The sequence below is a fragment of the Alexandromys fortis genome, unplaced genomic scaffold (assembly GCF_014885135.2).
Source record: "Alexandromys fortis isolate MF-2015 unplaced genomic scaffold, M_Fortis_MF-2015_v1.1 scaffold_84, whole genome shotgun sequence".
In the NCBI taxonomy this organism is placed as follows: domain Eukaryota; kingdom Metazoa; phylum Chordata; class Mammalia; order Rodentia; family Cricetidae; genus Alexandromys; species Alexandromys fortis.
The window spans coordinates 2837035-2862979 of record NW_026068017.1 but is presented as its reverse complement, the minus strand read 5'-3'; the positions used below and the strand labels follow the sequence as shown (position 1 = coordinate 2862979).

Genomic DNA, 25945 nt, shown 5'->3' with positions numbered 1-25945 from the left:
GGAAACCATTCAGGAGTCAGTTCTTGCCTTCCACCATGTACAACCCTGTGATCCAATTCCAGACATAAGACTTGATGGCAGCTGCCTGCTGTGTGAATCTCTTCCTAGGAAAACATGATTGATACAGGAAGGCCACACCCATCTAGGGGTGTTACCCCTTGGCAGGTGGTTCTGGGCTGTATAAGAAAGGAGGCTGAGCAAACAAGCCCTGGAGAGCAAGCCAGTGAGCAGCACTCCCCCACGGCCTCTGCTGCAACACTCCCCCGTGGCCCTTGATTCCTGCCCTGCCTCCTCATGAAGGACGGGAAGCTGTGAAGTGAAATCAGCCTTTCCTCTTCAAGCCGCTTGGGGTCAGCTGTGATTCTTATCACAACAACGGAAAGTAAACGGAGAGACACCTGTGTTTTAACAAGTTTCCCTCCAAGATGCTTTCATCTCAGACATAATTGCTCTATACCCGTGCCTTCACCTGCTGAGCCATCTTGTTGGAGCCCCGAGAGATTCGTTTTATTCTTTCCTACCCTTGATTTTATTTTTTTCCTCCAAACTTTTTCTTATACAATATGTTTTGATCATTCAAACCACTATAACTCCCACCAATAATGAATAAGAATTCCTCTTTCTCCATATCCTCCGCATTATTTGTCTTTTGTGGTTGTTCTATAAATATCCATTCTGGCTGTGGGGAGATGCCTCGCTTGTTGAGTGAGACCGGCCCCCATATATTTGGGTGTTTGGGCCCCTGTTAGTACAGCTGTTTGGAGAGGATTTGAAGTGTGTCCTTGATGGAGGAGGTGTGTCACTGGGGGCAGGCTCTGAGAATTAAAAAGCCCACACAGTTCCCAGTGTCTGTAGTTTTCTCTCTCTCTGCATGCTGCTTGTGAATCAGGATGTCAGCTCTCAGCTACTGCCCTTGTACCATGCCTGCCTGCTGCTGCCATGATGGTCATGGACTCCAATTGTAACTCTCAAATTATTATTTTTTTATCATGTTTACATAATTCTTTATTGACTCTTTGGAAATTTCACATCATGCACCCCAATCCCACTCACCTCCCAGTCCCTCTATAACTACTTTACACCTGAGTAGCTTGCCCCTCAAAATTAATTAAAAACAAAACAAAACAAATCTGGGCTGCTCTGCCATCTTTTCAACACCTCTTCATGTATCTGAGCGGCATAGGAAGCTCCAGTGTGTCACTCCGTATATCCTTCTGTCCAACCATCCCCACCAGCAGAACATCATTGCAATGAGTCCTCGGTCTGGTTCAAGGCCTCTTCCACACCATCATCACTGGGGGCATTGAAGCACTCTCGGAAATCCCACTGTTACCCTGAGTCATGGAGATCATGCTACTCCACAGGACCAGACCTTTAGCACTCTCCATTCGGTCCCTGATGGGGCAGTTGTTAGTGTGGGGCAACCCAAGGCCCAGGATGTGGGTCTGGGTAGTAGCTGAGCTGGTTGGTCTGGGCCACTGGGTTCACCCTCTTAGGTAAGGGGCAGAGCCAGCTCTCCTAAGCCCTTGTCATCAGGGCCAGCTCTCCCATGCCTGTGGTGAGGTTTGTGGTCATCTCTCCTGAGTGTTTCTGTTTAGGGGTTGGTCAGCACCCCTGCTTCAGTGTACAGCAAGGGGGCAGGAGCAGCTATCCTGGCTCAGCACTGCCCTTTGATTTCAACACACATGGTTCCTATGACCCCCTTTGGTAACTTGAGTCATGGACATCAGCCTGGACCCTGGCTGCTGTTGGATCATGAACCCAGACATGGCCCACAGCGGTAGCCCAAGCCTGAATGATACCGTGGCCTGGTGAAGCTTGTGGGCCAAACAGACTTGCATAGTCCTGGTTGCAGCATGGCCCTTTGATACCGACATGCCCGCAGGATGCCACCTAGACCATAGGCATCTGTGTGGCCACAGGGGCATCATGGGCCATAGACATCAGGGACCCCCAACTGTGATAGGACCATGGACCCAGTCATGGTCCCTAATAGCAGTCTGGGTTCTGACATCACCATGGCCACAGGTGGCAGCACAGTCCACTCAGATCGGCTTGGCCCCTGCAGCAGAGTAGCTCTTGGACACCAACAGGTGACTGCCCAGACCCTTGGCATCAACATGGCCTTCGACGGTATCAGGAGCCATGGGCATCAACTCTGGCTACAGTAGGGCCCTGAACCTAGACATGGCCCTTGGCAGCAGCCATTGCCCTAGTGGCAGCATGGTCTCAGACACCAACGTGGCCACAGGATATAGCCTAGACTCCTGATATCTGTGTGACCTTTGGTGGCACCACAGGCCAGGGATATCACAGACCCCAACTATGTTAGGACTGCAGATCCAGAAGCGGCCCTCAGCTGCAGCCTGGGCCTGGATGTCACCATGTCACCTCATGGCATTGAAGGCCACTCAGATTTCTATGTGACCCTGGCAGGAGCATGATCCTCAGATCTCCACCTGGCCTCAGGTATTGGCCCAGACCCTGGTTATTGCATGGCCTTTATTGGTAGCAGGAGCCATCAACCCAGTCCCTGGCTGCAGTAGAGCCAAGGACACACCTGGGCTCAATGTCACCATGACCCTGGTGGCACCACAGGCCATTCAGATTGGCATGACCCCAGTGGCTGTGTGACTTTTAGACACTAACATGAGTGAGTCCCATATTATAACCTTTTAATTTCAAATGGTCCCATTTGTTAATTTGTCCCATTTTCTTAATGACAGAGAGGCCTTTCCTGTGCTTGCATCGGGAAGTGTTTCCCCCTCTTTCCCTCTTGTAGATCCAGGGTTTTGAGTCTTGTGTTGATGTCTTTGGTGCATTTGGAGTTGAGAGCTCTGCAGGGTGAGAGGAGAGGATCGTTCTTCTACCTGCAGGCGTCCAGTTTATCAGCACCACTTGTTAGCGAGGCTTTCTCTTTGCCAGTGGATAAGTATTGTCACCAGTGAGTGTTTTAGCTTGTCATTTTACTGTAAAACAACCCCCCTATTTTATCATCTAAACCGTTTTCCACCCGAAGATTCTTAGTCAATAGATTGTTTGGAGCTAGAACATATTTGATATGTTATTCAAGAAATACATGAAAAGAATTTCAAGCTGTGTTACTGCTGGATAAAAACACTGCAAGAATAGGTGATTAATTTATCTTAAAACTTCATGGTTGGATTTATAAATCTTAGTCTGTTTTAATAAGGTGTGGTCCCAGAAGTCTGAAAACCATACACTTGCTACATATACTTTGTAGCATCATTATAACTTGGATAGTTTAGATGAGACAAGAAAAGAAACAAGAAGTAAAATTAAATTTCCTGATTTTAAATAATCAAACAGTGTTTTAGCAACAAGTGATTATATACATTTTTATACATAGTTTGTATCTACATCTTGTGTGTAGTTTCTTCTCTGTATCCTCAAATATTTATTGACCAATCTTGTGTCTTTTCTGGGGATATGTAAAACTAATATCTACATTTATCCTCTGACTTTTGACTCATTAAGCTCATTTTAATGAATAGAAATGAATCTATTAATGATTATTCATAGAGCAATGCATGACCCCAGACGTTTGCAGGGACGCCCTTATCTGAAGTTGCCCCCGCCCTCTCTCACCAATCTCATAAATCCTTTGACTTTGTATGTCTTTGAATTGAAAGAAACTTTGCTTCCTAGCGCCATCTAGTGTGAAAGCAGCAGAGTTGATCCAGGCTCAGAGGGTAGTCAGTTCTTGCCCTTATCAGAGGTTCTGGGGTTTGAACAAACACTGCCCATCTTGGGAAGATTCGCTTGTATCGCTGCAGTCAAACATGTCAGATTAGCCTCATTCAGGCTTGCTGCAAGATGGATAGGACAAGGACCCACAGGTCTGTGCCATTCACCAGCTGGCACACAGTCCAGACCCCTCACAGTGGTCACATCTGGAAAGAAGCACTACATGCTTGTTTTAAGCAAAACATTCTTCCTGATTGGCCACAGCGGCTAACAGGACCACAAACCTGTCTCAGCCCCTGCCGCTAGAGCTTTAAGACAAGAGTATAGGATTAAGAATTGACTCTGTCGTGAGGAGCGATAAAGAAATTGTTGGTACAGTTTTAGGATTTGGTGATCTTGTCAATATGGTGTGTCACAGTTAGAAATTACACCAGAAGCAAAAAGGATACAAACTTAAGCTAGATTTTACTAAATGGAAACAATATAACATTGCTGGTTCCTGTAGAACAAGGGACTGAAGTAACAATGTATTTTCTTGAGTTATATTAGATTCTGGCTCCCCAACACACTTCACTAGGAGTTTGTTTTCTTCCTGGCAAAACTGGCCTTCAAGCAAGGAATTGACCATGCATCGACCACTGACAAAATGTATGATATCCAGACAGGACAAGCAGGATACAAGAAAAAGACTGTCAAATCCTGCCAAGATAGGGTAAGATGGTTTTGAAAAATTTTTCTGCCTCTGAAAATGGTCTGTCAGTTACTCTAGGCCTTAGCCAAAGTTGGTTGCTCCAATGTTGCAAATGAAACTTCTGGTGATTGCCCAGGTAGCCAGTTGTCTCTGTCATTTGTTGCACATTTTGGAAGTTACTTGATTGCACTTCCTGCTTACTCAAGTAATATTATTTCCCATCTCAGGTCTTTGATGGAGTTGAAGAATATATAGTTACAGTTTTCCTTAGTTATGATAAAAGATAAAATAGATATAAATAAATATTGTAACTGTAATCTTACTTGATACCTGTTTTGTTATATGTAATTTTACCATATTAAAGTTAAAACCTTTCTTTTTAAGCAGAAAAGGGGAGGTGATGTGGGATTCCCTTCTGTATGCTGTCACACAATTGGTTAATAAAGAAACTGTCTTGTGCCTGCACAGATCATAATAGAAGTAGGAGGGGAAAACTAAACTGAATGCTGGGAGAAAGAAGGTGGAGTGAATGGGAAGCCATGGAGCTTCCACTAGAGAAAGACATACTTAAACTTTGCCTGTAAGTCGTGGCCTTGTGGCGATACACAGATTAATGGAGATAGTTCAGGATATGAGAGGTAGCCAGAAATATGCTTAAGTTATTGGCCAAACAGTATTTCAAGTAATATAGTTTCTGTGTGGTTATTTCGGGTCTGAGCAACCAGGAACAAACAAGCGCCCTCCTATAACACTCCCTGCTACCTCCCACCCCTGGACTTTTAATGTTTATATTGTACAAAACAGAGTTTTTGCTGAAGGGAAATACTTTGAAGACATATGCCCATTTTTCTGTGCTAATCATGATTATTTTGTAATAAGGTTTTTTTATAGACTAAAAAATAAAGATGTTTTGGTAAAAAACAAAACAAAACAAAAACCCTGTAAAACTTTTGAGGTATCTAGAGCCAAAGACTTTGGTTTTAAGTTTTGTAATATTTCTCCCAATGGATACAAGATGTTAAGTAAAAAAAAAAGCCTACAATATGAGGAAGGACTATGCAGGAAAATACAGCCACTCCCTCACTCCCCCACACTCGCAGCAAAGAAGCAGGTTCCCTCAGCCCTCTGTTATGACTACTGATGTCAGATCACACTGATAAGCACCGTTTTTTTTTATTGATGGATAAGCCACCGATGGTAACTTGACAGAAAACATTCACTAACCTGTATTACAGGGGAAAAAATCTGCTCCCCCAGCAGACAGCTACTTAAGTAGATAGCTGACATTTTACAGCCTAATGTCATATGAATTTCCCTTATGCAACCTACTGACTTTAGGACATTTAAAAACAATCAGCCCGTAGTTATCTTTAACTTTAATTTTCAGAAGTTTCCTGTTACAATTATGCTTATTATCAATAACACAAAAGGTGTAAACTTGTCAATAAACTCCTTGTTTTCATTGTGTAAAGCATAACTCTCCCAAGTCACTGGCTCTTGTTGGATGAAAGTGTACTTTAAAGTCTCCATTTCCAAATTCTATTGTCTTTTTAGGACTTATTAAAGATCTGAAACTTAGGGCAGATTCAGGAGTCTCTTGGTGACACCACACTGTGCGTACTAAACTGACAATAGCTACGCAGGCTGCACAGATCACATCTTGAAATGCCAAGCACGGAAAAGACATCGTAACATTTCTTGGAAAATTAATACCAAGATAGTCTATTCTCTAAGCACTGTCCTTGCAAATGTGCCATTATATGAGTGATGCAACAAAACCCGTGTCCACTGTCCAGATTGCTTGTACTTTGCACCTGCAGAGTCCAGACGAGAAGATGCGAGGCATTGGGAAGTGAGGCTAACAGTTCTGGCCATGGGCTGGGCAGGTAGGGAGCAGAGGCTTGATCTAGAGGGAAACCTGGTGGCCTGGGGAAAGAGACTGGCAGGGATACCCTCGGGACAGTACACAGCATTGCAAGCCTCAAGTGCCATTGCGGCAGGTGGGTGAGCAATACAGAGGAATCCCACCTTTTTGTTCATTCGTTTTAAAAATTAAGAAATTATTTGTGTATTTGAATGTGCACTTGTGTGTCAGTGCTAATGGAGTCCAAAATAGTCTGTTGGATTCCATGGAGTTGGATTCACACGTGTGAGCTGCCTGATTATGGTGCAGGGAGCAGTGCTCTGATCCTTGATGCAAGAGCACCAAGAGCTCTGGCTTTTTGTCTGCAAGATCCTTAGATCCCTTCAAGAGACCCTGCTCCTGTGCTGAGGGGATTGGAGAGGTGAGTAAGTGGCCACATGGCCGGACAGCCTGAAATGCCACTTTCTCCACCAGTCCCGGGGGGACTGAATCCATGCCCCCTCTAATTCCCTAAGCTTTTCTGGGTCCACAAAGATCTGTCCTGGAAACAGTGGCGTCAGAAAGGCAACTCAGGTGGCCACTGGTTTATAAACAGAGAAATCGAGGGCCAAAAGAAGGTCAGGCAGAGCCAGGACTCAAAGGAGAGTGCTCACCCCTCAGAGATCCCTCCTGACTTCTCAAAGAGGTCCATGATCAGGTGAGGATGGGTCTCCTTCAGAGCTCGGTAGACTTGGTCTTTGCTGGCCCTGCTCCAGGACCGGCTGAGGCTGAACAGCTTCCGCATCTTGTCTTGGGTGGTGGCTTCAGCCCGCACTGCCTCATATTGCTCTTCACTCAGCACCAGACCATGTAGCTTGTCCAAGAGAGGATCCACTGATGTCACTCGGGCCACCAGCTGCTCCCTATGCTGGTCCACGAAGTGTAGTGAGGCAGGAGCGTCTAGGGGTGAAGATGAGGCTGACATTGAGCATAGAAAGGCTTCTCCTTGGTCTCTCTCACTGGCTGCCCACTTCTTGCTATTTTCATGCATCTCATCTGCACCCTTGGCTCCCTTCTTCTTCTGGAAGGTCATTTGAAAAATATTTGTACCTTCCTGAGGTCAGTTACTAGTCTGGCAATTTGCATGACCAGGGGGAGGGATTCATGGTAGGGTGTTCTGGTTGGGAGTTGTTGGAGTTATTGTCTTCATGGAAAGCAGCAAGGGACATGAGAGGAACTCTGTCCTGAGCATGCACTTCTTCTACCTGTACTGCTGAAGCAGTGTGATTCCCACCTTTCTCATTGCCATTGTCTCAACGGTCAGGTGATCTACCAGCAGAATGCTATTGGTTTCTCTGGTCTCATAATGTTGTTTCTTACCTTTGTTAACTGCAGGCATCATGAGCTGTGCAAGTCTGAGATCCCCTGGAAGATAGGAGAGATGAAGCATCTGTAAGGATGTCTGTCACCAACACTCAGTGCTCTCTGTGCAACTCTCAACCGTGCCTGAGATTTTGAGAATGAACTACAGAAATGCTGATATAATCTGGAAGGTGAACATTTCCCTACTCACACAGGGAATCTGGGCACCAGGCCTGTCATCATTGAGGGAAGACATGTGAATGAGCAGAAGGCTTTTTTTTTTCACATAACCACAGCCTCAGTTGTATCTTAGACTGAATTCCTCATGGAGAAATAATCAAGTCCTTTGCTGGCTTAAATCATTTGACATTTGATTCAGGGTAGAAAGTGACTTTCTTGTCCTTGTTTGACCTTGTACACTCACAGGCAACAAAATTCTAAATTCACTCTTCTCTAACAGTTTAGGGAAACCATCTGGAGGACTGCGTTTGTAGTATTGAAAGCCCTGATTCCATTTGCATGAAGGAAAGATGATGGTCCTTACACTCCATGTTAAGTGGGCCATTTTGGTGCAACCTGACTGAAGCATCTAATGAAGATAATGAATGACCACAAATTTAAAAACCAAAATTTAAGATTGAGGACACAAGAGGGCCATGATTATCACCTTCCAGTATCTGAATTCTTTCCCACATGGAAGGAACTAGATCTAAATGAGTCCTAACAAAAATAATTAACATGTAGAAGAGTTTGGCTTAATATAAAGAAAATTAGCAACATTGCCCCCATCAGCTAAGAATCACACTATTCGATGGGTATGAACAGTATTTAACCTTTCCAACCATCTTATGAGTTACTCATTCTGATCTTCAGGTGAGGAAGGTTAGACACAAAGGAGTTAAGTCATTTTCAAAATTCCTAAGGAATAAGTGCTTGAGTGAGATTCAAATGCTGGCCTGCTGCTGGGGCAGGTCAGTTCTCCACCTGTGGCTCACTCAGCTCAAGGCTGAACAAAACCTAATCTTTGACCATGTGTGGAGCCTGTGAGTAGCAGCTCAGAAGCAGGAACCATCACAGCTAACAAGGCCTGGGTGTCTCCAGAGCTACTAATGACAGAAGCTTAGTTTTGGCATTGTGTGTCTGGATTAAGACTGTATTGTTAACTGTACTTATGAAATTTCACTCTTTGTTTATCTCTTGTCAGCTTGAAAACATGGATGAGGCTACAATAGCCAAATAAAGAAATAAGTAAAACCCACAATTTTGGACAGAAAAACCTAACCATGGAAATGAAAATACTCTATAAGAAAAAATTAAAAATAAGCATCAAAGAAAAAAAATTGAGGAAGGCCTTAAAAGATGCAAAGACACCACCACTACAGCCATTGTTTGGAAGAAATCCACCATACTAAAAGCATTCTACATACTCAAAACAGTGCCAGTGAAGATGTCAGGGACATTCTTCACAAATAGAGTGAAAAAAAATGAGAAGTACAAGTGGAACCACAAGAGAATAGATGTCAAAAACAACTTTGTGGAAAAATTCATCACACCTTATTTCAAACTAATGTTATAGGCAGTGAAAAACATGTCCAGATCAGTAGAAGAGAATAGTCGACCTGGATAAAGTCTCCATAACCACTATTTGGCCTTTGCCAAAGAATCCAAAATACCCTTTGGAGAAAGGACAGCCTGCTCAACAAAAGATACTGAAAAGGCTACATGGCAATACATGGAAGAACGAAACATCTTTCCTTTAAAAATCCAACTCCACATGACCTAAGAGGTCAATGTGAGACCCAGTGCCCTGAAACTGGTAGAGTAAACATAGAGAGGGCATTGCAACACAGTAGCATAAGTACAGAGTGTGTGACTAAGACTCTGACAGCCCAAGAAATAAATCCAAGAACTGATAAACTGGATCTCAAGACACTAAAAAATTCTGTATGACAAAGGAGACTCAGTGGAGTGATGATAAGGTGGAGAGAGGAAGAAATGACTTTCCAGCTAACATAAGACAGGAGATTAGGAAATAGAATACCCAAGGAACTAAAAGACCTAAACAAGAAAATAACCCAGTTCTATGATTGACCACAGCAGTAACAGAATTCTCAAGGGAAGAAATGCACATGGCTAGTAAACACTTAGCGATTAGGGAAACACAAGTTTAAATTACTTATGATTCCTTCTCATCCCTTGAGAAGTCCAATATCAAGGATACAAATGTTAATGAATCAGAGAAACCCTGTCTCGAAAAACAACAACAAAAAAAGTTAATGAATGCCATGACGTGGTGGCACACGCCTTTAATCTCAGCATTTTCATGAGGCAGAGGTAGGTGGATCTCTGTGAGTTTGAATTCAGCCTGGTCTATAGAGAGAATTCCATGACAGCCAGGGCTACACACAGGAAACCCTGTCTCAAAAACCAAACAAAAAACCCAAATGATAAATATTGTTGGAGTGTATGTGGGGACAGATACACACTTATACACTAGCATATTAGAGTTTAAACTAGTGAAGCCACTGTGGAATTCAATCTAGAAGCTTCTTAAGAACTAGAACTAGAACTGCTATATAACCAAATCCTACCACCCCTGGTAATATATTCAAAGGAATATATATTCTACTGTGGAGACATTTGGATAACCATGCTCATTGATGTTCTGTTCATAATAGCTTGGAAATGCAGCAAGCCTAACTGTCCATCAATAGTTAATTGTGTGGCATTTTTACACAATGAAATTTTATTCAGGTGTGAAGAAAATGGCCTTATGGAAACCTAAGTGTACACATAGGAAAAATAACGAGGAAGATAAGGCAGGCTCAGAAAGCAAACTCTGTATCTTGCCTGGCAGGATGGTCCATTTGCTGCAATAGTGGCACAAGTGTGATGGGAGCAACCATAGCTCCCTGATTACACTTTGGCCCACTCCACAAGATAATATCCATTCCTAGCTTTTTAAACTGATAAAGCAAACAAACCCAGGTCTTTGGCGATCTTAGCCCCTTGAGAGAATATTGTTCAAAAAAATGGCCTAGGAATCCTTTAGATAATAACCTAAAGTGGCCACCTAATGGCACCTTTGATCCCAATATTCTGTAGGAGCTTTCTAACTATTGTCAGCACGCAGGCAGATGGAAGGAGTTTCCTTTTATCTACGCCTCTTACTATCTGAGCTCTAAGTTTAAGCCCTCTGTCCTTACAAGCTGTTCACCTGCTCACATGTTTCTGGCTATGCCATCTAAGCTGGAGGAACACCCCACTTATGCTCAGGACCTTGCTAATGAACCCCCACCTTTCTGACCTCAGCAGGCAACTACATCTACCTCTGCCTCTCCAAACCTCTTCCCCTCACCAACTACTCAGCCCCTCTGTATCCTTCCTCCTCTCTGGTGGCATGCTGCAGCAACCACCCAGCTCTAGCACCCATTTTTACTCCTCCCTTCACATGCTCATGTGCTGCTAAGGAACCGAACCCTGACCAAGCCAAGCCTCTGAACTTCTCCCTTTGCGAGAGGTGGCTGGTGTAGATGGACTGGTCAAGGTACATGTTCCTTTCTCCCTCTTGGAACTCTCCTACATAGAGCAAAAACTGGGTTCTTATATGTCTAATTCTACCTCTTTCATAAAGCAATTCCAGTATATCACCCAATCTTATATTCTCAACTTTCATGATATTTATATAATCCTATCTAATAACTTACTTCCTGAGGAGCACAGGTGAGTTTGGGAGCAGACCAGAGTACATGAAGACGAGGCTCTCCAGACTAATACAGCACACCCCCTGGGGGCAGAGGCGGTCCCTGAGCAGGTGGTATTTCAGCTAGAGACCAGCTTGCCTTCTTGCGGGTTTCTGTGAGGCTGCCCCCAAGCCAGTAAACTATGATAAACTCTTAGAGGTTATTCAGGATATGAAGGAAAATCCATCTGTATTTTTAAAATGCCTCACTAAAGCTCTGTTACAATATACTAACTTAGATCCAGAGACCACAGAGGGCAGACAGTTACTCATAACTTTTTTTTTTTTTCTCAGAGCTACCCTGACATTATGGCTAAACTTAGGCATTTGGAGAAAGGCTCCTTGACCCCACAAGGCAGAAGTCTTACCGTTGGCTTTTAAGGTGTACCATGCAAGGAATGATAAAATTCATAATCAAAACTGTCAAATGCTAGCCTTGGCCACCCGACTAGCTGAGGCAACAGACTGCCCGATCCATGCTGTCCATGCTGCTCAATTGCCCTCCCCCCCAGGGGGGGCTCAAGAACCACCAGGCCCATGTTTCAAATGTGGTAGAATCGGTCCCTGGGCCAGAGCATGCCCCAATCCTCATCTTGGTCCCATGAGACCTTGTCCAAGATGCCATAGGGAAGGGCATTGGACAGCTGATTGTCCTCATGCACATGGTGGCATGGAGACATCAAACCCAGAAAATTCCCAAACTGACCTTCTAGGTTTGGCCATGGATGATTGAGGCTGCCCTTTGACCCAACTATAAACATCATCTGTAGTAGGGAGCCAAATATCACAGTATCAGGATGGTCCATCTCTTCTCTCTTGGACACTGAGGCTACATACTCAGTACTGAGGGAGTTTGGGGGACTTGCCTCTCCTTCTAGTTTCCCTATTGTCTGGGTAGGGAGACAGCCTTATCTACCTCATCAGATCCTACCACTTAACTGTGTTTTTAGGGTTATTTATCTCACTCATTCATTTTTAGTCATGCCAACCTGCCTGGTACCTCTTATGGGAAGAGTTTCTTTCTTTTTCTTTTCTTTCTTTCTTTCTTTCTTTCTTTTTTTTTTTTTTTTGCTAAATAGGAGCTTCCATTTTGTTTGATCCTTCCATTTGCTTCACCCCAGATTCGCCAACAGTTCCCCTCTTCCTCCTCCTAGCCTCCCAACCTCCCAGCTCCAACGTGTCATTTCTTTGCCAGCCTCTCAGGTGGACCCCCAAGTCTGGTACACCCAAAAACCTTTCTATTGCTAAACACCATTTTCCCACTGTTATCCAATTACAGAATTCTCCTAGATACATTACCCAAGCTCAGTACCCTCTCTCACTCCAGATCCTTGGGGGACTTAAGCCTATCATCTCTGACCTTCTAAGGAAAAAACTACTTTGCCCCACCTCTTCTCCTTTTAACACCCCTATACTTGCTATTTAAAAACCTAATGGAACCTATTGCCTGATCCAAAACCTCTGGCTCATTAACTCTGCAGTGGTCCCCCTTCATCCTGTAGTGCCTAACCCTTACACACTTCTTTCCACTATCCCTCCAGGAACCTCCCACTTCTCAGTTCTAGATCTCAAGGATGCTTTTTTTCTCTATTCCCCTCAGCTCTCAATCTCAAAATATCTTTGCCTTCACCTGGACTGACCCTGACACTCATCTCTCCACACACCTCACCTGGACCGTTCTTCCCCAGGGATTCTGGGACAGCCCACACCTGTTTGGTTAGGCTTTAGCTTCTGATCTACTCTCACTATCTCTCCCCAAGTCTAAAATCATACAGTATGTAGGTGATATTTTATTTTGCAGTCCATCCTTGGAGATTAGCACAACTAATACCTCTGCTCTTTAAAATTTCTTATCCAAAAAGGGCTATAGAGTCTTACCTTCTAAGGCCCAACTGTTTACCTCTCAGGTCATTTACTTGGGGTTAACTATTACCCCAACCCAAAAAGCTATTACCCTAGAGAGGCAAAAAAAAAATCTAATTTAGTTCCTTGCAGTTCCTTTTACAAAAGAGGAGGTTTTATCATTTCTAGGAATAGCTGGCTTCATGGGTTTCTGGATCCCCTCTTTTTCTCTCCTCGCCCACCCCTTATATGAGGCAGCTCTCGGCTCTCTGCATGAGCCCCTTCTCCATCCCATTACTAAGTCCTTCCAGAGACTCCAACAAGCCCTTATCCAGGTTCCAGCTCTCCAGTTCCCAGATTTAACTCGTTCTTTCTCCTTCCATGTAACAGAAAAGGAGGGATATGCCCTTGGAGTCCTAGGTCATCAGCTGGGACCTTCTTTTGCACTGGTAGTGTACCTGTCAAAGAAGCTAGACCTCACCACTCAGGGCTGGGCACCCTGCATATGTACTTTAGCAGCTGCTAAACTTATTCATGAGTCAAAGAAACTAAACTTTGGGTCGCCTACTACTGTCTTCTCCCACCACAATGCGTTCCATATCTTAACTTATAAAGGTTTATTACCTTCTTCCTGAGTTCTTTTCTTCCAGGAGGCACTAGTGGAAGACGCCACACTCACTTTTCAATGCTGCCCACCCCTTAATATCTCAAATCTCCTACCTCAACCTAACATTAATTATTCCCTGTCTCACTCCTGCACAGAAGTCTTAGAGGATGTACTGCCCCACTCCTCACATATACAGGAGGGCAAACTGTCCCAGGCCACTTTTACCTGATACACTGATGGCAGCTCCCTTTTAGGTGAGGGGACCCGTAGAGCAGGCCATGCCATAGTGTCAGGTACTGGGGTAGTGGAGGCACAGGCACTCCCCTCCCATACTGCTAATCAGCAGGCTGAGTTAATAGCCCTTACCTGTGCCTTCCAGTTAGCAAAGGGACAATCTTTAAATGTTTACACAGACTTCAAATATGCCTTTCATATCTTCCTGTCCCACGCAGCCATCTGGAAAGAGCACAGACTTACGACAAAAGGAGGATCCATAACTAACTCAGGTTACATTATGGACTTGTTAAAAGCCTCCCATCTCCTCAAAGCTATAGGAATTACCCACTGTTGGTCTCATCAGACCGACAGTTCCATTATTTCCAAGGGAAATAACCAGGCTGACCAAGCAGTTAGAACAGCAGCATTCCAGAGCCCAAACCTACCTCAGTCACCTCAAGGGGTTCATACAGTACAGCCCACATTCTCGCAGACACCCCCGACACCTGGCAAATTTTGTCCTACCGGCATCAGCTCTTTCATCCTAATAGCAAGGCTCACCTCCAACCCACTCCTGAGGACTGAGAGATCTAAAAGCTATCACTGCCTCTTGTAAAATCTGTCAAAAACCAGATTCCAAGTCCAAATATCATAGTTTCCCTTTTCTCACTCATCTGGCAAGGGGCTCCCTTCCAGGAACTGACTGGCAGCTTGATTTTACTCATATGCTCACAGTCAGATGAGTTAAATATTTCCATGTCTAGGTGGATTGAAGGGTTCCCCACCACTAATAAGAGGGCCAGACAGTTTCTGATGTTCTTCTTTGAGAAATTATTCCCTGGCTTGGAATCCCAACCTCTCTTCATTCAGATAATGACCCAGAATTTACCTCCCAGATCTCTCAGACTTTATCTAAGGCTCCTAACACTCTCTGGCATTTTCATACCCTATACCATTCTCAGTCCTCAGGGGAGGTAGAACAAATTAACCGTTCCTTAAAAAAATGTTGTTAAGATGTCAAAGGGGCCCCTTCTCTCTCTTGCCCTTTGAACTCATGTATGGGCGGCCGGTTTTAACTCCCCCAAAGCCCCTTTTCCATCTCTCCTTTTGAACTCATGTATGGGCAGCTGGTTTTAACTCCTGGGAATTTATGAATGACATACACTAATGCTCATAATAGTGTGAGCACTGAGAACGGACACTATGTAAGAGTGTATGTACAATGGAAGAAGTAGGCCACTGGAGGCATGATCTGGAAGATTATATTTGCATGGACTTCATTTCTTCTCCTTCTCCTCCTCTCCTCTTCGTTCCCCTGTCTCCTTCATTTCCCCTTTCCCTTCTCTTCCCTGGCTCTCATTCCAACTCTTGCTCCCACTTCTCTGCTTCTGAGGTAAAGAGCCTCCTCTCGCACAAGCGCCCACTCCATGGAATCCTGTCTCACCTCTGGCTCAAAGAGATGGAGGCAGCTGACCATGGACTGAAACTTGGTTCTAAGACCATGAATCAAAGCAAAACTTTCCATTTTTAAGTTGTTTTTGTCACATATTTTGTCAAAATTGGGAATCGCTGACTAACACAGCGTCATAGATTAAACTGTGGTCAGACCCCCTGTTTTGGATCTAGCAAAAGCCACGTAACTAATCTGGTCATTTCGTGACACGGATAATTAATGACAACACACCTTCCCCACTCGTTGCCTTTCTGTAACCTTTGGGGTATCTGGACCTAAACGCATTTTACCTGGTTTCAGCAAGGCTTCCCATATCAGTTTCTTATTCTTCTTGTCTCTGATTTGCAGATTAATCCCTGAACCCATGCAGTCAACACAGATCTCAGAGAAAAGCTGGGATTCCCCGGGGCTCCGGTAGCACAGCTCCAGTTCCTGGAGAGAGAAAGAATTACTATGTGAGGATCAACTACTAATCCTTTGAAGGAGGGCTGTTCCCACCCCCAAACTTTCACCATCTTGCTCACCACATTAGACATTGGCTATCTTTCACACTGAGGTAACCCACAGCCTTTGCATACACATCTTTACTCAGAAGGTTGAGGACCCAACTGGGACCACAATCCTGCTGATTCTGTTCTCATCACTCTGACAAAAACCGGACAGAAAGAAACTTAGGGAAGAGCCGATGTTGTTTAGTTTTATGGTGGGAAATTCATATAAGCTGGAGGTCCATTCTTTGTGGCAGGAGACTGTTGCTGGGCTCACTATATCCCAGAGGATCAGCAAATCATACCCTGAGGTGGGAAGCAGGGCATGGCTATAAGCCCAAGGCCTGGCACTAATGACATGCTTCTGATAACCTGGTCTCACATATTTGTTTCCACACACTCTCAAGATGCTGTCACTCACTGGGGACTAAGTGTTTAAACCTGTACGTCTGCAGGAGTCTTCAGATCCAAACACTAACGTCTGAGGATGAGTGAGAGCTCATCCCAAAAGTCCAGTTCACACTGTCTAAGCCAGGACTTGCTCTCTATGCATTGTTTAGATGGATTCTCCTCTGGGACATATTGAATCTAAATTCTTAGCTCTTCAGGTTCAACCTACACTCCCGTGTGGCCCCTTAAACTGCTTTCCACCGAACTTTGATGTATTCTTGCTCATCCCAAATCTCTTTTGTTTTCTCACCAATTTCAATTACTGCAGAGTCTTTAACCTGCCCCACATGTTTACCAAGCCTGACATCTGACCCTGGAGAGTAGCAAACACTTGGATGCTCACCTTTGGGATGATTGTCAGCTTCCTGGAACCAGATACGATGTAGCGGGTACCAATATAAAGGGAGTCTACTGGGGGTGGCTTGTTTATTCGAATAAATTGGAATTTTATTTCTTCATCATCAATGGCCTAGGGAACATTGTAGACAGTGATTTATCTAGATTTCTGGGTCACAACATCTGGTCTGAATAAGGTGAGATGATCATTTAATACATTTTTGGGGGGCATTGGTTGGTGACACCCCCTGACAACTCTGTGTTCTGCAACACAGATTGTTGACTAATTGGCCCCTGTCATGTTCATTGTGGGAACAGGGTTGTTGTGCCAGAAAAAGGGAGCTGGCTACACATTGTGCATGGAGAATTCCCACCTTCTGATGGGGGAAAGAGGTCACAGAAGGATGTTCAGAGATTGGTAAATGAGCATCCGTGGCATTTGGGGAAGAATCTGGTGTAAGGGGGCCAAGAACAGAGCAGAATCACACACACACACACACACACACACACACACACACACACACACACTTTTCCCTTATAGAACTGCAATCCCACTCCCAGTTAAGAATCTCTCCAGGGGGCCCACTGTCTACATTTCATGCTTTCTGCCAGCCCACCCTGGCCTCACTTTTGTGGTCCTCAGTGTCACCTTCTGAATGGTGCAGTCATTGGGGACCAGGTAGAGGTGAAATGTCACATCCTTGGGATTGAGGTTATAGTAGATCAGTGTGATGGAAGTGATGGGGATGAAGTGTACCCAACCAGTTGTAATCAGTCTCATTACAACTCCCATTGGGGAGAAGCTTGGGTTTTCCAGTACTGCGTAATGCTGTTCCACTCTGGCTGGAGTTTCTAGGACCATCCCCTGTTCTTGAAAGTGGGCCACACGGAACGAGGAGATGTCCACCTGTCCCTCTGTGAAAGAACAGATTTAAAGATGAATATTTAGTTTTTCCATAGAGCCATTCTTGGCTAGAAAAAAAGCGCCCTGGGACTTAGAATGATTGTGGTGGTTTGAATGAAAATGGCCATCATAGTTGGTGCAATTGCTTGGGAAGGAGTAAGAGGTGTGCACTTTCTGCCATGCTTCCTGCCATGAGGGTCATGGACTCACCCTCGGAAACCATAAGGCCCGATAAAATCTTTCTTCTGCAAATTTCTTTGGTTATGATTTCTATTTCATTTGTATTTACTTTTTGATGCTTATGAGAAAAGCTATGACCAAACTTTAAGTTTTATTCATTCGCTTCCAGTGAGAACACAGCAGAACTCTCAGCTGTTTCTTCGGTATCCACTCACCGTGCCAGGGAGGTGAGTGTGAGCTGCTGCTGGTGGCGACTCCTGCAGACTGACCCCTTCAGAAGCAGTTTACCTTTGGCCCTGTCTACTTGATGGGGGAGCATTCACAGTGGATGGAAGTTCTTGATTTTCTCATTCACAGATGCTGTAAAGAACACAGCCTCAGACACCTCTGTCAGAAACTTGAGAATCAGCAAGTTCGTTGAGGTGCTTCAGGGTCTTGGGATTTGCAATGTTCTCTAAATTCTGAGTTGCAGAATAGAGTTTTGCTGTTATTAAAGAGTCGCAAGGGTATCTTTTTACACTGAAGACAAACTGGATAGATCCCTGGAATGATTAATGTCAAGTGTGAAGCTGATGAAATCTACATCATCTTGGATGTAGGCCTCAGGGCATGAGAGGAGATTATCTTGATTAGAACAATTGAGTACGGAAGACCTAGCCACTGTGTATAGCACCATTCTGTGGACTAGGACCCAGGGCTGTGTAAAATGGAGATGGTCACAAGAGCATGAGCATTCCCTGTTCTCTGCTTGCTCTGTCCACACAGGTTTACCAGGGGCCACAAGCTCTGTGTTCTCAGACTCCCATGCCACGATGAACGGTTCCTCTGGACTGGGAAGAAAATAAATCCTTTCTTTCTTAAGCTTCTTTGGTCAAGTATTTTGTGAGAGTTATAAGAAAAGTTAACCTGGGCAGAATATTGGTACCAGGACTCAGGCTTTTGCTGTAGTAAACACAATCATGTGGTTTCTAAGTCTCTGGAACTATTTTATGGCTGGAATGTGAAAGAGTTTTGTAGCCAGGACTAGGAACTCACTTCCATGCTGATGACAGAGCTTATGGGGACATTTGTGTGGAAGCAGGAAGACAAGAATGCTGAGAGAGACAGTGGAGGCCAGCCCACTGTTGCAGAGAGTAGCGAGGTTTCTATTGGGAATGGTAAAAGGATCCATGCATCCAACAGTTTAGTCAAGAATCTAGATTTATTGGGTTAATGCCCTGAATATGTGAAGATGAATTTAAGCATAAGGGACTAATTTTGCAGGAGAAGCTTCAAGACAGAAAACACTCAGAATTAATTATACAAAATCAGCTGTAACTGTTAGGGATGAGTATCACTGAAGGGAAAGCTGCCCTGTACGGTGACAATGGGAAAGGTGTCTGAGGACAAAATCTCACTCTTTGTAGGCTCGTGTTGTGAAGATCCAAATCCATTTAAGGGCAGAAAAGCTTTTAGTTATGGTGCTCCCTGTTCCACAAATGTGAGTGCCCGTGGAAGTGTTTCTCTATGGTCAGCACATCTTACAGCTATTGTCCAGAAGAGCAGGGCCAGGCCACATCTCAAGCTATCAAGAGAACTTGGCAGTGTCATCCCTGTAGATTTTTTTTTAGGGTTGAAAGATGCTATATTGAAGCTACATATATATATATATTATATATATACTTTTCCAACTGTGTGATTTTTTTGATCTGAGAGTGGGGGTAGGAAATAGGAAAGGTGGTGGCCCGCAGGGAAGAGCTTGAGTGGTGACTGGGGAAGTGTTGTTCTTAGAGAGACCAGGAGCTCTGTGTGGACCTGCTGGACTAGCCACCATCTGGGTATCAGTGCTCCTGTGTCAGGGTCCGAAGTGCAAGACCTCATGAGTTTATGAATGTAACTATTGTCTTTCTTTGTTTTGTGAGTTCTTTTCAACTGAGTCCTGCTGTTTACTTCATCTTCATTTGTTTTCTTCTTGGGGCTTGGCATTAAATGAGAATATTTTCATCTGAGGGATACTTTGCTTTCTATTCATGGTTCTTATATCAGCTGGAACTGTCTGCATTTCTACGTTAGTTTTTATGACTTCTTCAACTGTCAGGTCTTCCTTCTTGGACCTACTCTTCATCTTCATCACCACGAACAAACACCATCTCCATCTGCAGTGAACTGGATTCTCCTGGTCTCTATGGGGAGCAGATGGCTGTACTCCTTGAAGCGGGAGAGGAAGTTGGTCTCAGTAGCCACTGTACAACACCTTGTTCCTTGATGTTGTTGTTTTTTCTTTCATAGGCATAGGCTGGCTGTGTAGTCCAGGCTACTCTTGAATTCTAAATTCTCCTGCCTCAGCCCCAGGAGTTCTTGGTTACAGACATACAGTAATGGCTTTTTTTTTAAAATGAGATCTGTTACTGAGAACATTGCATATATTAAAACAATGTTCTTTTTGGTCACATGCTGTGGTTTTTTAGCTTGGTGTTCTTGTGGTACTCCTAACAGTGGGAGTGGGCTGTCTCTGAGTCCTTTTTTTCCTGTTCTTAGGACCATTTTATTCTTACCAGATTGCCTTATCTACCTTTGATTTGAAGGTTTGTGCTTAGTCTTACTGCAACTTTTATGCTGTCTTTGGTTGATATCACTTTGACCCTGGCTATTTTCTGAAGGGAAACAGAGGGGAGGGGAGGGCAAACTGTGTGGAACAGAGAGAGGGAGTCTGCAGTTTGAGATGTATGCTATGAGAGAAGAATGCATAAAAATAAAACAAAATCTTCAGAAGGATTCATTGGAAATCATGGAGGTTGGGACACTTTATGAGTTCCTCTCTTAGGAAACCCTTCTTCTGTTTTTCCTGTTCTCAAGTGGACTCTGGTGACATCATTTTCTCCCCGCCTGTAGCAGTGTGATGGCTCACAGTGTTGGTATAGACTCTGAATACCAAATGATTCTTGTTAGTTTTCTTACCTTTACATTGCAACAATCTCTTTAAATTTCTCAGTTATTCTCAGTTCTGGGCTGGGCCCCCGAGGGACTAGGTGTGTAAAGAACATTTAATAATCATCAACTAATTTGCTACTGAGGTCATCACTTTCCACTCAGGGACTCCATAAGGTAAAGAAGAAAGAAAGTCATAAGGCCAGGAGACATGTGCTTCAAAGAGGGGATGAGAAAACAACTCAGTGTCCACCTTCACAGTCTGTTCTGCCTCACTAAGGAAGCCATAGACCTTTCCTCGTCACCATCACCCTGTGCTCTGCCGTAGGACATGACAGGTCCTCCCATCACCTCCACCCGACTCCTTATGCTTCCCTTGGTTACCTTGGACATCCACAAAGTGAGGGAGATACACAGCAGCCACAGCTCCCCTCTCAGCCTTGATGTCAAACAGAGGCCCAGCTGCCATGTATCTGTACTGCAAGTAAATCTTGTCCAGGTGTTGGTTCCAGGCACAGAATCCAATCTCGATGGTCACTGCCCTTGTCACCACAAAGTGGAGTCCTGTGCTGGGACAGTGGTAGGAACCAGGCATAGGGAACTGAACTCTGGAAGAGGGAGAGGCAGACACCAGTGAACATCAATACTGCTCATCTGCTGGGGACACTGCAGACTTCATCCAGGTGGCTCTGAGTTCTGTTTCTTTTAGCTGTATGTGGATCCCTGACTAAGTCACTTAACCCCCAAATCCTCATCTGTAAGAGGGATGATGACATCATCTTATAGACATGTAAGTACTGATTGATCTAAGGCAAACCTACAAGTAACACATACCTGCAGCAGTTACCTATTCCTGTGATGATGAAATAGGTCTCTCTCTCTCTCTCTCTCTCTCTCTCTCTCTCTCTCTCTCTCTCTCTCTNGGGTCACAGAATAGAGTCCGGTAGGAGCCTGCTGGGCAGCACACTTTGGGCTCCTTTCTGCTGCTTTCATTGTGCTGTATCTGCTACTAGCGGGCATACAGCCTTGTCCAAATGCCCTACGTTATACTCTGCAATTCCTGCCTACTATTAACATATACCAGTGATTTCAGAAGGAACCAGTAGAGAAAGAGTCAGCGGCTCCATGAAGGGTTGTCTTGTCTACTGGGCACATTAACTACCCATTGAAGATGAGGCATGGGGAGAGAATTAAGATGCAATTCCTCATTTTCTCCATTTTGTCTCCTTCCATTCTTCCTTTCCACTATTCCCTTTTAATTTCATAAATAATTTTTGAAAATTTATTCTGTTTCAGCTTCTGCATTTAACACAGTGTTAAAAGTACAACCTCCTAGACTTTAAATTACCTTTTTACTCATCCTGCTGATATAACTGTGTGTGAGAGAGAGAGAGAGAGAGAGAGAGAGAGAGAGAGAGAGAGAGAGAGAGCGAGAGAGAGAGAGAGAGTATGTGTGTTAAGTTCTGGGGATCCAGCTAGGACCTTGCACACTCGACAAAGGTTCTACCACTGAGGTTCATCTTCAGTTTTTAGACTTTATGTTCCTGAAGTTAAGAGACAAGAGAACCCGAATATAACGAGGGAGCTGATACTCATTAAAACATGGATAAAATAATCTGCAGAAAAACCACAATTAAGATAATAAGCAAAGCTGAGCACAGATGTTTAGATGGAATGAAGAACTCACATCAGCTCTGTTTATGTGGTAATGGTGTGCTGATCATGGAAGACGAGGTCCTGTCTTACGTACAGGGGAGGCATAGGGAAATGTTTGTGGGTGAAGATCAAGGAAGACGAGGTTCTGTCTTAACTGTGGGAGGTTCTAGTGAAATGTTTATGTTTAAATCACCTGATTCCTGGACTCACACTACTGTGACAGTGATGACAAAGGGGGATGTGAGTAGCTGAAATGTATTTGGAAAAATGGCTGCTGGAGCTGAGTAACTGGACAGGGAATTCTTGTGCTCTCCAGTTTTGTGCATATCTGAAAATTTTATGAAAAAGATCCTTAATTTTTTTTATAACAACTCAAACTTCTTATTCCAGTCCTAGCCTTGCTTCCTGGGTTGGTGAGGTGAGGAGGAGACACAGTAGAGACTAGGTGGATGCTATCTGTGGGGGATCCCTTGTGGAAAGTGTGCTGGGGAAAGCCAACCTTTGCCAGGCAGAACTCACTCACCGATACAAGTTCCTCTCTCTGTCAATCACCTCGGTAGTCACAGGCCCTGGAGGACCCCAGAAGTCATCATCAGTCCCCTGTGGCTTCATGTGTTTGTGTCCTGGAGAGGCAGGGAAAGATGAATGGAAGGGCTCCAGTGTGCAAGTATTCCTTCTCTAGAAGAGGCCAGGCAATGCTCACTCTGTGTCTCCTCAGCTCTCTTTTCCTGGTGGACCAGCCCTGAGTTTACCTGCATTCTATCTATCTATCTATCTATCTATCTATCTATCTATCTATCTATCTACATACATATGTATACTCACAAGCATACAGTATTGCAGTGTTGTTTTCTTACTGCTACTTGCATTTTGAGCAACCATAGCACCCCAATATCTGCTCCCAATCCAGTTGTTGTGTTTCATTTCTTATTGATCCAGAAGTGTTGGTTGTGGGTGGCCACAAGGAGATTTGGAATGGGCCGATAGAGGGGTAGAAATGATATAAATACAGTACTCTTACTCATGTTTAAAATTCTAAAAAGATAACAAAGTAATTTTTAAAAAGAAAAACATGATGACTTCCTCCTGCAGGTGCCCCTTTATCCAACAGTCATGACGCTCTGGGTCTGAACTCTTCACATACCTGACTGTAGTCTCTGCTGCTTGATTGAGATCGGGGTCTCACCCATTTCTTCTCCATCTGGGTCCTTAGTGGATACACGTGACTTCCTACACATAGATATATTCTTTCCCTCAGATGTCAGGAGAAACGTGATATTCCCACATAAAATCTAAGTCTTTGAATTGTGACTCAGTCATATGCTTTTTCTCTGGTTCAGAACTCTATGAAGACCCTATTCTCCTAGGCATCCATGACCCAGACCTGGGATCATCTCAACCCCTTCTTTGCTTTAATTTGAATATGTTCCCCAGTGTTTACTCATTAGAAAGTTAACCCCTAATGTCACAGTGTGACAGGATGAAGGATAAGACACAATGAGGTCACGAGTGCTCTGCTGTCATGAAGGGGTTAATGACATCATCACAGGAGTAGATTCCTGTGCCCTTACAGGACTTGTCACAAAAGTCACCTTGGCCTTTCACTCTCATCCCTCCCAGTTTCACAGTCAGATGGAACAGGAAGAAGGATTTTTTAGATATAGAGTTCATGCTCTTGCCCTTACCTGTATCCAGAACTGCAAAAAATAATCTCAATTCTTTATGATAAATGCCCAGTGTCAGACACTGTGTTAAAGCTTCACAAAACAAATAATCATTCACCCTGAATGCCAATCACCTAGACATGACCTTCTTTTTTTTATGTAAAAGCAAAGAGCCTTTATTTTAAGCAAGTTTGCAAACTTGATCTCTCCTCATGTCCAGCATATTGGAATAAACAGAGATCTCCAACCTTAGTCAGAATTGAGTTTTTATAGTAGTAAAGGTGGGGGTGAGAGGTTTCTGAGGTTTAGGACTACTGATTGGCTGATTTTTGTCTAGGGGTGTCCAAGTGTGTGTGTTGAGGCAGGTGGTCCTATCTACAGTGGTTGGAATGTTAGGCATTTCCTTTGGATGGTCTGTTTTTTGCGTGGTGCTCGGGTAATCTCAGTTTGTGGTTCTTCTTGCAGCCAGGTATTGCATCAGGGTAAACTACTGAGACTCAGGCCTCCATTTAAATTTATCGATGCCCCAAGTCCTACTCTGGATCATGGCTGGCTCCCACAAATCCAGCGCCAAAACAACAACAACAACAACAACAACAACAACAACAACAACAACAACCACCACCACAACATTTTGGTCCTAGTATCAGAGCCAGGAAAAGAAATACACCTTAGTCCTAAAAACAGAGCCAAAAGACTAAAAAAGGAGAGTGAAAACGATACAGTTTGGTCCTGAAATGAGAGCCAACTCTGCCCCTGACCACCTAAACCAACCAATCCCTGAGAAATAAAACTAACCAAATCCTAAGCAGAAAAGCTTCTTCCTGAAAAAACTCTACTTCTAAGAATTCCTATATAAGCCCCTCTGCCTTTCCAGTTGTAGGCTGTCCTTTCCCACCCTGGCAGAGGCAGCTACTCTCCTGGATTCTTCTTTCCCAAATAAATTTCTTCCTTAAAAGAGTTTTGGGTAAAGATCTTTTACCAGAGCAGAGCAGATTGTTTGGTGAGTTCCCTTAAGGGGACTGAGCAGAAAAAAAAAAAATAACAGAAGAAACTGGTACATCTGCTGGGGAAATCCCTTGAGCAAAAAAAAGTAACTTTTTACCAGAGTCAGAGGAGATTGCTACATTTCTGCAGGGGTTTCCAGTGAAGCAGAAGTAACATCTTGTGCTGGAGTTTAACTGAGCATATAAGAAAAGGATAGCTCTGCTAGAATGTTCCTTTAGGGGAACAGAGCAGAACTCAGCTCTAATGGCTCTCTCAGAGAGGGCAGTATTGCTACCTCCTGCTGGGAGACCATTCCCCCACCTGGCCCCAGCTTTAGATATCACCTGACTTCCTGACTAGTTAGAATACCTTTTCTTCCAAAGCTGTAACACCGGAACAGTAAGGTGTGCAAGTCATACAGGGCACACAGATTATGTATAAAATCAGTTGTTCTGTTAAGCTTCCTTGACTGCTAAGGGAGCATACAGAGAAACAAAAATAGCCTGAATACTTACTTCCCCTGCTGTGGGAGTACATCAGCTGCTCAGGAACTAGAAGGCACGTAGTGCCCCTGGAGCCTGGATGCTAACCAGAAAACCCTGTGACCTAATGCCTTTTAAGGCAGCTAGACTAAGCCAATCCATTGTTCCTATACCCAAGGTCTCTGAGTTATCTTAGATATGACCTTCTGAATCTCTCTCTTTTCTGTTCTCTATTCTCTCAGTCCACGTACTCTATTTTTGTCTCAGGATGGAGTGAGCATTGTCCTGAACCTCTGGCAGGTGTCCCTGCTTCAGGTCTTGTCCCTTCTAGCTCATTTTCTACATAGTAGCTGGCCATATAAAATGAGTGGAGATGCCTCTTCATGACTGAACCACTGGGCTGCCTCTCATTTTCTCCGTAGAGAGA

General features: G+C 44.1%; 1 protein-coding gene and 1 pseudogene across 6 annotated transcripts in view; one reads left to right on the top strand and one right to left on the bottom strand.

Annotated features, from left to right (window-relative positions):
- Nucleotides 1-1970: 1970 nt before the first annotated feature.
- Nucleotides 1971-5643, top strand: LOC126514138 (U6 snRNA-associated Sm-like protein LSm5; annotated as a pseudogene).
- Nucleotides 5644-5760: 117 nt separating this feature from the next.
- Nucleotides 5761-25945, bottom strand: part of LOC126513953 (NACHT, LRR and PYD domains-containing protein 1a-like) — a 69277-nt gene continuing 49092 nt past the window's right edge. For 5 of the 6 annotated variants that reach the window (XM_050162578.1, XM_050162576.1, XM_050162579.1 and 2 more), the window contains 8 exons: nt 23530-23615; nt 22909-23008; nt 21114-21337; nt 17388-17653; nt 16746-16871; nt 15755-15896; nt 7623-7667; nt 5761-7202 (listed from right to left, as the gene is read on the bottom strand). In XM_050162578.1, the coding sequence (XP_050018535.1) occupies nt 6913-7202; nt 7623-7667; nt 15755-15896; nt 16746-16871; nt 17388-17653; nt 21114-21337; nt 22909-23008; nt 23530-23615 (1279 nt within the window). In that variant the 3' untranslated portion in view covers nt 5761-6912. Of the gene's footprint in view, nt 7203-7622; nt 7668-14161; nt 14252-15754; nt 15897-16745; nt 16872-17387; nt 17654-21113; nt 21338-22908; nt 23009-23529; nt 23616-25945 lie in introns of all 6 variants that reach the window. The other variant, XR_007595472.1, reaches the window with a different exon arrangement.